The sequence below is a fragment of the Lynx canadensis genome, chromosome D1 (genome assembly GCF_007474595.2).
Source record: "Lynx canadensis isolate LIC74 chromosome D1, mLynCan4.pri.v2, whole genome shotgun sequence".
In the NCBI taxonomy this organism is placed as follows: Eukaryota; Metazoa; Chordata; class Mammalia; order Carnivora; family Felidae; genus Lynx; species Lynx canadensis.
Window position 1 is genome coordinate 64,544,955 of NC_044312.2, and position 11,540 is coordinate 64,556,494.

The 11,540-nt window shown below is 41.2% G+C and overlaps 1 protein-coding gene across 1 annotated transcript in view; it reads left to right on the forward strand.

The window, feature by feature from the left end:
• SYT9 (synaptotagmin 9) overlaps nt 1–10,958 on the forward strand; it is a 199,827-nt gene extending 188,869 nt beyond the window's left edge. Inside the window, exon 7 of the mRNA XM_030333275.1 lies at nt 8,714–10,958. Coding sequence (XP_030189135.1) covers nt 8,714–8,722 — 9 coding nt within the window. The 3' untranslated portion in view covers nt 8,723–10,958. The remainder of the gene's footprint in view (nt 1–8,713) is intronic.
• Nucleotides 10,959–11,540: the final 582 nt, after the last annotated feature.

Consider the following 11,540-nt stretch of genomic DNA (forward strand, 5'->3'; position numbering starts at 1 on the left):
AACACCATGATGGTTGGCAACCACCAGAAGCCAGGAAGAAGCCAGGGAAGGATTCTTCTGTAGAGTCTTTAGAAAGAGCACAGCCCGAATGACACCTTGAATTCAAACTTCTGGCCTCCATAACTGTGAGAGAATAAATTCCTATTATTTTAAGTCCCCCAGTTTGTTGTATTTTGTTATGAAAGCCCTAGGAAATGGAGGCACTTGATGCCTCAGCTTGGGCTGCCGTGACAAAATACCACAGACTGGGGGGCTTACACCACAGACATCTATTTCTCACAGTTCTGGAAGCTGGAAGTCAAAGATGAGGTACCCCCAGGGTTGGGTTCTGGTGAGGACTCTCTCCCTCGCTTGTAGATGGCTGCTTTCTCACTGTGTCCTTACATGGCAAGTGGAAAGAGAGGAAGAGCACCAGCTCTCTGATGTCTCTTATATGATGCGCTAATCCCATCATGATGACCCCATCCTTGGGACTTCATCTAACCCTAACTACCCTGCAAAGATCCCATCTACAAATACCATCACGTTGGAGGTTAGGGCTTCAATATATGAATTTTGTGGGGTATACAATTCATTCCATAGCACTTGGTAAAGTAATCCTTTTACATCTTTGTTCCTTGATTTCCTCATCTGTAAAATGGGGATAATAATAGTACCCACCTCAGAGAACTGTGGTGAGGAGAAAAGGAATTCATAGATGTAATATTCTTAGAACAGTACATACTAAATGCTATATATGATATTAGCTATTACAATGATTTATGAAACTAATCATTTCGTTTTGAAATTAAAGTACTCATTTTCATTTTTTCCATGTTTAATTCTCAATTAGTTCACTAATTTGACAGATTATATTTCCCTAAGCTGCTAAACACTGATTTCACATTTAATCAAATTCTCTTAAACATTTCAAATTAAAGAAAAGACCTTATACATCTAGCAAGTAAAATTCTCCTAATACTTAAACACTGTTTAAGCAATTGATTGGCTAATTTCCCTAAACATTTCAAACTGAAGTCACAAATCTAAAGAGTGATTACATCAAACACTTCAAACATCTAACACAGTAGGTGTTAAACAAAATTGTTCCCAGCACTGTTAACTCTTCCAATGCTAATAAATAAAATCGTATACTGTTAGATTAAACTACTTTAAGCATTTCAACATCTTAGAAAATAAATTTCTAAACTTAGTATATTGGATTTTCCTGAGCATTTAAATGTTCAGTAAATTTAACAAGTCAACTTTTCCTAAATGTATCTATTAAAATCATAAATCCTGTAATTTTTAATATATTATTATAAGCACTTACCTCAACATAAAGCAGAACTGTGATAACAAAATGTGTTCTTACACTCAAATAAATATAACTTACACAAAAAAGCATCATTACTTCATTGTTTGGAATTCTTGTTTGTTATACCTTGCTGGTGTTACAAAGTTAATTTTCTAAATAATACGATCAGAATTACCAAGTCTTTGGTAGCACCTGAGATTACAGATGGCCATTGAGAGGTCCAAGTCCCAAATTGCAAAGGTAGGATACCTGTGCATGGACATGGGGAAGGGCATGGATGGCCCCCTGGAATATTTCACCAGAGCTGTGCTTTAACAAAGCAAGTCCCTTCTTATGTTGGCTTATAGTTGGCTTCTAGCTGTACTGTCAGTGGGAGAACACCATGCTTTTTTAGTGGGATTGCATGTCACAATCCAGTGCATCTCATATATCCTAGGAACCTTTCAACTTTCACCCTGACCCAGTTTTTTTTTATAACTTTTTTCCTTTTTCTTCTCCGACTTGGGAAAATGGAATCCTGTACACATGCACATGTGCGAAAGTGCGCGTGTGCGCGCGCGCACACACACACACACACACACACACACACAGTCTCTCCCCCACCCCACCCCACCCCCACACACACACATAGCAATTTCAATCAGGCTTCTTGATGAGACTTCATTTACTCTCTTTTCTTCCTCAGTGGCCTGTTTCTCTAGCCATTTACTGACAACTGCAAGCTCTTGAAGATAGGGTGTGCATTGGTCATCTTTGTGTTTCTAGTGGTCCTCACATTTGCCTGGTGCTCCATAAATGTTTGTTGAATGAATTAATGAATAAATGTAACAAATTATAAACTCGGAGTAACAAACTCCAAATATCAGCTCAACTCCCATCAGGTAGAGTAAGCTTTGCCTTGCAATAATTCACTAACTTGGCCCTTCATCTGGAAACTGTGACAGGACTCTCCTATACCTTTTTAATGACACCTCACTTATAGACCTTGCTTCTTGCTTGTTTCTGATGAACCCTTCTCAGTAACAATGTACATGTCACACATGCCGCCACCATTCACCACCTTTCCCCTCAAGGTTGACTTCACAGTGGATGTTAATACACTTTCCTATGAAGTCTGTACTGTTCAGAATTATCCTCTGAATTGGAAATCCTTTTTAGAAAGACTCTGTGATGGGGTGCCTGGGTGGCTTAGTCGGTTAAGCATCCAACTTTGGCTCAGGTCATGATCTCACAGTTCGTGGTTTGGAGCCCTGCATTGAGCTGTTAGCTCAGAGCCTGGAGCCTGCTTTGTATTCAGTGTCTCCCTCTCTCTCTGTTCCTACCCCACTCATGCTCTGTCTGTCTCTCTCTCTCTCAAAAGTACAAATAAACATTAAAAAAATAAATAATAAATTAAAAAAAGAAAGGCGCCATGATGTAGTTGGCATTCAGGGTACGATAATTTGCTGTCCTGGGCATGGTACTTAAGAGCATACATTATGAACCCGTAAACACATGATAACAGGTCCTGGCTCTGCCATTCACTACCTTTGTTATTTGGCCTTTCTCAGACTCAGTTACCTCTGTAAAAATGTTACTAATATTTATCCCAGAGGGTCTAGGCAAGCATTGAATGAAGTAAGCCATGCAAAGCTCTTAGGATAGAGAAGAGCACTTGAGTGCCCCACAACTAGTAGTTACTACCCAAGTGGACTCTCCTTTTCCAGCTATCACCCCAGTCTCCTGACTAAAAGAATAGTCACATTCACCCTGCTTTATTTCTTTAACATGATTCTTAAAAGGGTGAGGGGCAATGAAGAATAAAGAATGCCCGCTTCGGGGAAAGAAAAAAGAAGCTAATCATATTGTAAGCAGGAGGGCCTGATGTTTCTTCATATATTTCCAAAGCAGTGCTAAGTAATAGTCAACAAAATCATGAGATTTTTGTGATTTTTAAATAAAAATTTTAAATACAAGCCTAACAATAATAAGCCCATGTAAGATTGAATCATGTAATGAGTCACTTCAATTTTTGACAAGCCTCTTAGTTCAAAACCCTTAGATACTTCCTGTAATCAAAACCCATTTTCAAATTCACAGGAAGATATTATCTAATGATCCACTCAGTCTTTTCATGTTCTTAATTTGGGGTCAGTTTCAATGGCCTGTCTCACATCAGCCGTCATTTTTGTGATCGAAATGTCACTTCACATTACGGTTTTCATTGAGACAGTTCTCATCTTTGGTTTCAATTCAATTTAATTCAAATCGAATCTGTATGTCTCAGGACAATTCAATTCACTTAAATTCCCCTCTGTTCTGATAAGATTGTACCCACTACTTCCTGTTGATGCCACTGAAGTTCCTGATACCTTCCAAGCCCCTGGTGCTTCCTGGGAGGGCACTGGTCTGATAACAAGGACACTGCTGCTTCTGCCCACTGAGATGGGCCTGGTGCCAGCCCTGGAACCAGCTAGGCCAGACTTATGGCCACCAATGTTTGTGCTGCCACTGCTGTCTCTAGTGTTGGTGCTGTCAGTCTCTACCACCCCATCCCCCCACCAAAGCCCTACTGGGTCAGTACTCTTCTGAACTGTAGAAAAATCTTTCCTTATGCTTTATTTTATAGAAATCTGGGCTGAGAAACAGTTCATTAGGTAGTAAGAGTATGGGAAGTTGTTGTAATTTACTTCGTTTTCTTTGGTTTTGTTGAGCTTTTCCAGTCTTTCCCCCCACCAAAGACAAACAAAAGAGGTTGGGCCACAGCACAATTCACCCATGCCACACTCAAAACTACCCTTCCCTTGTAACAACTGAACTACTTTTTCCACACCTGAATTGTATATCTGACTTTCCCTAGGAAAAGTTCATTTCCAAGAAGCTTCTCTTGCAAGACCCCTGGCAGAGACGACCACACCACCATTCCACCAGACATCAAAACTCCTTTATCCTGTCACCTTGTGGGCTGGAAGACCAAAAACATTCTGGGGCCTTCATGGCACTGTCCAGAGTAAGAACACAAAGGATACTGGGAGCAGACAGGATCAGGGCCCAGAAAATAAACCCAACCATAGAAGAGGGAGATCCAGCTAAAGAAGAGAATAGGCACCCCACAGTATTCCCAGGGGCTGTGTTTGATTCCAGTTTTCCACAAGGAAACTCACCAAGTGAGCAAAACCCAGCTGTGGAGGTTAGGTCAGAGCTGCCCTATAATTTGGCCATTTGGCTGCTTCAAATGGAGAGGAGAAACTAAGGTCAGAACAGGGAAGACTGAGGTTGTGCATAAAATTGAGGGGGCAAATGAAGTACATGGGCAGGTCACTAGCCGGGGGAATCCAAATGGAGTAGTAAGGTTGGAAGCTGTAAGTGGGCTGTGGTATCTGCTGCATGCTACTGGCTCAGACTAGGGTTTCTTAGTGTTCCTTCTGATTTAGAGTATCTAGAAAACCAAGGCAGAAGCTCAGATGTGTAGACTGGACTTACAGAGTGAATTTAGGAACAATGTAATTGCTGAAGCATAGACTTTGAAGTTACAAGTCTTGGGTTCAAATCCTAGCTCTGACTCATAGTAACAGTATGGCTTTGGGCAGATTAATCTTTCTATATTTTTATGTCCTCCAGTAAAGAGCCTCATAGGGTCCTTTTAAGGATTTGTAAAGTGCATATCTGAGCACCTGGCACATAATAGGTACTCAAAACCTGAAGGAATATGGCACGTGGCCTAGTTGGCTAATAGCACAATTAATTCTTTGGTGAGGCTAAGCCTGTTGACAGTTTGCCTTCCCAGATAAGGAAAGACTCAGGGACTGGCAAGCTGGGCCTGCAGGTATGGGTCTCACAGCTGAGAGAAGGGGCTCTGAAAAGATCCTGCAGGATGTGGGTGGTAGGCTGGGAAGGAGAGCCATTCATGGGGTGCTCCAGAGCATTAGCTGGTCTGGGAAGGTTGTTTTGAATCACAATATAAGACAAATATCCATTCACAGTTTCCTCCTAGACTCAGGAAGGAACATCCCTTTCCCAGGGGTATGGGTGTGCCCAAGCCCAGGCACACACTTTACATTCGACGGTCACAGTCTGTCTACAGTGTATGCTCTAGCTTTTATTGCTCTAAGTTATAGCCTCACATGTGAACATTTGATCCTTGAAATGCAGTCCATGTATTCTAGTTTCACAATGTTTGTGAATCTCCCATAGTTAATATGTATATTTTTTGTTATTGCTGTGTCCTTGGGACTGATTCCAGTTTTCTTTCTCTCTGGGACAGCAGCATAAATACCCCTAATCTATACTGGAAGATGCCCTGAGTTTAAATTAAATTGATGCTCCACTGAGTGTGAAACATGAGAGATCCTGCTACTCTAAGTCTGGACTCCACTGAAAGAGCCCATCCTTCACAGCTTGAAGAAAAGGAATGGATGTGGCACTGCACAGACGCCCCTCTCTCTTCCCCAGCCTTACTTCCTCCCCTTCTATTCCTCACTCCAAATTCTGCCACTTCCTCCAATGGGCCAAACATACACCTTTCCTGCTTTTGTGCCTTTGCACAAACTCTTTCCTCTGCCCAAATTGGCCTTCCCTCCTTCTCTCCTGATGGACTCCCCTTTAGCCTAAACAGCCCAGCTTGACTTATCTTTCAGAATCCTCTCTGTAGACCTCCCCAATCCCCTTGTCCTTCCCTATGCATTTTATGTACAACTCTGTCATTCAGCTTCTCACATTCTAACTTCTCCCCCTGTGAGCCCTTTGAAAAGGCAGCATGTGTCTCACTCATGATATGTATATCCCCAGCAACTATCACAGTGCCTAGCACTTATTTGGTGCACATTAAAAAATGTATGGGTGATTTGTAGTATATCTTGAAATCTAGAATTCTAATACCTCCAGCTTTGTTCTTCTTCTTTATTTACTTATTTATTTTTTGAGAGAGAGAGAGACAGAGTAAAGCAGTGGAGGGGCAGAGAGAGAGGGAGACAGATCCAAAGCAGGCTCTAGGCTCTGAGCTATCAGTACAGAGTCCAATGCAGAGCTTGAACTCATGAATTGTGAGATCATGACCTGATCTGAAATCAGATGCTTAACCAACTGAGCCACCTAGACGTCCCTTCAGCTTTGTTCTTCTTTCTCAAGATTGCTTTGGCTATTCAGGGTCTTTTGTGGTTCCATACAAATTTTAGCATTATTTGTTCTAGCTCTATGAAAAATGTTGTTGGTATTTTGATAGGGATTGAATTGAATCTGCAGATTGCTTTGGATGGTATGGACATTTTAATAGTATTAATACTTCCAACCCATGAGCATTGGAATATCTTTCCACTTGTTTGTGTTGTCTTCAATTCCTTTCATCGGTGTTTTAGTTTCAAAGTACAGGTCTTTACCTCCATGGTCGTGTGACCATGCTAGGTATTTTATTCGTTTTGGTGTAATTGTAATGGGGATTGTTTTCTTAATTTTTCTTTATGCTACTTTGTTATTAGTGTGTAAAAATGCAACACCTCTCTGTATATTAATTTTGTATGTGAAACTACTGAATTCATTTATCAGTTCTAATAGTTTTTTGGTAGAGTCTTTAGGGTTTTCTCTATACAGTATCCTGTCATCTGCAAATAGTGAAAGTTTTATTTCTTTTTACCAGTTTAGATGCCTTTTATTTCTTTTTTGTTTGATTGCTACAGCTAGGACTTCCAGTACTATGTTGAATAAAAAAGTGGTAAGAGTGGATATTCTTGTCTATTTTCTGATCTTAGAAGAAAAGCTCTCAGTTTTTCACCATTGAGTATCATATTATCAGTGAGTTTGTCATATATAGCCTTTATAATGTGGAGATATATTCCCTCTAAACCCCAAAAAGTATGGTACAGATACAAAAATAGACCCACGGATCAATGGAACAGAATAGAGAGCCTAGAAATAAACCCATGCTTATATGGTCACTTAATCTATGACAAAGGAGGCAAGAATATGCAATAGGGAAAAGACAGTCACTTCAATAAATGATACTGGACAAACTGGACAGCTACATGCAAAAGAATGAAACTGGATCACTTTCTTATACTGTGCACAAAAATAAACCCAAAATGAATGAAAGACCTAAATGTGAGACCTGAAACCATAAAACTTCCAGAAGAAAATATAGGCAGTAATTTCTTTGACATTGGCCTTAGCAACATTTTTCTAGATATGTCTCCTCAGGCAAGGGAAACAAAAGCAAAAATAAACTCTTGGGACTACACCATAATAAATTTTTGAACAGTGAAGGAAACCATCAACAAAACAAGAAGGCAACTTATGGATGGGAGAAGATATTTACAAATGATATGTCCAAAAAGAGGTTAATATGCAAAATATATAGATAACTTTTATAATTCAGTACCAAAAAACTCCACAAATAATCCTATTACAAAATGAGCAGAGGACCTGAATAGACATTTTTCTAAAGAAGACATACAGATGGCCAACAGATACAAGAAAGGATGCTCAACACCACTAATCATCAGGGAAATACAAATCAAAACCATAATGAGATATCACTTTACACCTATAGAATGGCTAGAATCAAAAACACAAGAAATAACAAGTGTTGGTGAAGATGTGGAGAAAAAGGAACCCTTGTGCACTGTTGTTCACTGTTAGTGGGAATGTAAACTGGTGCAGCCACTGTGGAAAACAGTACTGAGGTTCCTCAAAAAATTAAAATTAGAAATGCCATATGATTCAGTAATTCCACTAAACTCCAAAGAAAATTCCAAAATTCCAAAGAAAGCAAAAACATTAATTAACTTGAAAAGATACATGCACCCCTATGTTTATTGAAGCAGTACCTACAATAGCCAAGATACGGAAGCAGCCCAAGTATCCATCGATTGATGAATGGATAAAGAAACTGTGATGTGTATGTGTACACATATATAATGGAATATTATTCAACCATAAAAAAGAATGGGATTTTGCCATTTTGTGACAACATGGATGGACCTAGAAAGCATTATGCAAAGTGAAATAAGTCATAGACAAATACCATATGATTTTACTTCTATAGGGAATATAAAACACAAAACATATGAATAAACCAAAAAAAAAAGTCTCTTAAATACAGAGAACAAATTGGTGGTTGCTACAGGGGAAGCAGGTAGAGAGGATGGGAGAAATACATAAAGGGGATTGAGAAATACAAACTTCCAGTTCTAAAATAAATAAGTCATGGAGATGAAAAGTACAGCATTGGGAATATAGTCAATAATATTATAATAACATTGTATGGCAACAGATGGTGACTACACTTACCATAGTGAGCACTGAGTGTTGTATAGAATTGTGAATCAATACATTGTGCACCAAAACTAAAATAACACTGTATGTTAATCATACTTCAGTTTTAAAAATAAAAGAATATGTATGGATGAAAACCAAAGCATTCTCTTTTGTTTCTTCTTCCTACAGAAACGATGACTATTGGTAAGAGGATTGTTTGTGCCGAGGACACAGTGGGACAACCACCTTACAAAGATCTTAAGTAACTTTTCCCATCCAACAACACCCGGACGACTGCAGTGACCAAATGCTGAGCTGTAACCACAGCAATAACTGGCCCTCTTTCCATATTAGGTTTGGTGAATATGAATGGCCTGGCCATCCTCAAGTGGCCTAAGGTGGTGTGCTGCAGGGGAAGCATGACTGTCATGGCCAAGAACCAAGATTGGACTGTGGAAGAAACCACCTGATGTAGTGAGAACACTAAGAGTACCCTAAAGCACTGGGATTCTTAGTGATTAACACGAGGCCCTTGGTGATGGGGTCATAGCACCTGCTCTGGCAATGTCACTCTGACATGATGTTATTTGCTTGAATGCCCTGGAAGGACAGAATAGTTAAAAATATATCCAGGTGCTAAATAGGCAGCAGATCTAATTCATACTGGACTACCTTTGAGCTAATAACTGTCTTCAGAAAATAATTTTACCCCAAGAAGTGCTCCAGCTTTGCAAGGAATAGACCCAGGAGAGTCAGAAAATAAACAGGCTGTTCCCCTAGAGAAAATCTAGTGCAAGGAGGGCTAATTCACAGCAAATTCACTGCCCCCTCCCATGCACATGGCAGAGAGTACCAGTTGATCATAGATGTCTCTTGTGCTGCACCTAGATTCTGAGGAGCCAGAATCCTCAACAGTGTTTTCTAGATGGCCAGCAGCCACTTCCTTGCAACTGGTGTTGACATTAGAATGAAAGTTAATTGCCATCTATTTCTGTTAGGGAGGCAAGCATCTCAATGGCATAAGCATTCTGGACTACCCTTTCAGGGCATATTTGTCCACCAGGGGAACGGCGTCAAGAACAGGTGTACCATTGTGTGAGATGAGTTGATGGAGAGGTAACACAACCCTCCCCTGAGAAAGGCACAACTTTTGGGCCTTCTTGGCCTGAGTGCTTTCTGGGGTATTTCCATATGCAACAACCCAGGGGCATAGCCTTGGGAAGCCACAGACAGGTTTCCTTTCACTTCCAGACACATATATCACTTTCACAGCACTTGGGGAATGGAAATACCTACAAGAGTGAAGGTCAAGGGCTCTCCCCGGGTATCTCATTCATTACTCAGCTTTTCCTTTGTGACCACATCAGCCAACCCACTGCCAGCTCTGCTCCTCATCCTCATTGCTTCTGCCTCCATACAAATGAAACCAAAGGCCTTAGCATACCTTGGGGTGGGGGGAGGAGGTGGCTGTTACCTAGTGGTCCTCTCTCTCCCATCATGGGTGCAAGGTAATTGGGTATCCCAACCACACATTGCACCACTTCTCCAAGATAACATCCTGGGAAGCTCATTATCTTTGTCTGAATTAACATTTCACTATGGGGCTAACTGGGTAGAAGCAGGATCATTGCATGTCTTCAGAAAGTTCTTATTGCCACAGCTGTCTGGTTTAAGAAACTCTACACTGATTTCACATCTAAATAGAGGCCTTTGGTTCTGTAAGGCAGTGTTAACCACACTTCAGCTTCACGTGTTCCCCAGCCTGCCTAGTCCATTTCCATCTCTGATTGGCTTTCAACAACCGGGATCCAAAGAGAACCCAAGGTTCTGCCTGCATCCGATGACATGAGAATTCAACTTTCCTTGCCCAAGGTTCCACTCTGACTCTTCCTCCCCATTCAGACATCCTCCACCATACCAGTGTTCCAAACCAAAGCATGAAGGACATGTTCCAGCTGGATATCCAGCAGATATACTGTCTCTAGAGCCAGGCAGATGAGCCCAGAAGAATGGTCCCAGAGAAACCAGACTGGCCACAGCAGATATCAGGTAGCCATCCCAATAAACTTTGACATGTCCTTGGCACTGAGAACCTGGGTAGGAGATCCTGGGGCAGCTGTGCCTATTGTTCCCCCCCCCCCACCCACCCAAAGATCTTCCTGCCCAGAGAGCTAGCAGCCCTGGGTACTACTGAGTATGTTACTGGCTTATTGATATGAATCAGAAGGTGGCTTTGTAGGAGCCAGCAGGCAAAGAAGCCTGTCTGCATGGCAGACAGGTGGCTTTGTGTCTAGAAAGCTTTATCTAGCCAGTCCAGCTGTGGCCAGAGGCCATTTTGAATTTGAACTCCGTGAACCCATCAGCAACTCTGCCTCTGTTCTCTTGCATTCTGTTTGGTTTCCCTTTAGTTTCCTAGTAAATGTTCCTTTTGAAAAACTCCAACCTTGTCTCATTGAACTTGAAGGGAAGGGGATTCTCCAGCCTCTTTTCCAAGATGGAAAAGGAAATTAACATACCTTGAAAAAATGGAAATGGCAGTGAGAGGGTCAGATATTGGGAGAAGACCTTGGGAAAAGCTGGTGCCAAGAGGTGGGAGAGGCCAAGTGTCTCCCCTACCCACCTGGCACTGATTCTCAGCCCCTTCCTCTTGCTGCCTTTGTCTTGAAGCTGATGTGCCTTGGATGTGTGTAGCTACCTAAGCTTCTCCCCTCCAGTGAGCTGAGCACATTCAACGGGTGATATGCTGTCCAGGAAGTACACTGGTACACAGAGCAGGAATAAGGGAGAGAGGGATAGGCGTGGTTTCTACAATGTGGATGTTTTCAAAATGTTCCAATTATCATGACTCTAAATGGAATGACTTAGTCCTCATGACCATTAATAGAACTAAATTGCATATGAAAATAAGAAAGTTATGCATGTTTTCATACTTAAGCCAAGGAGACTGACAAAAGATAGATGTGGAAAGCTATCTTCATGGCCATCCTGTCCTGCAATGGTGGGTGTCCCAGTTATC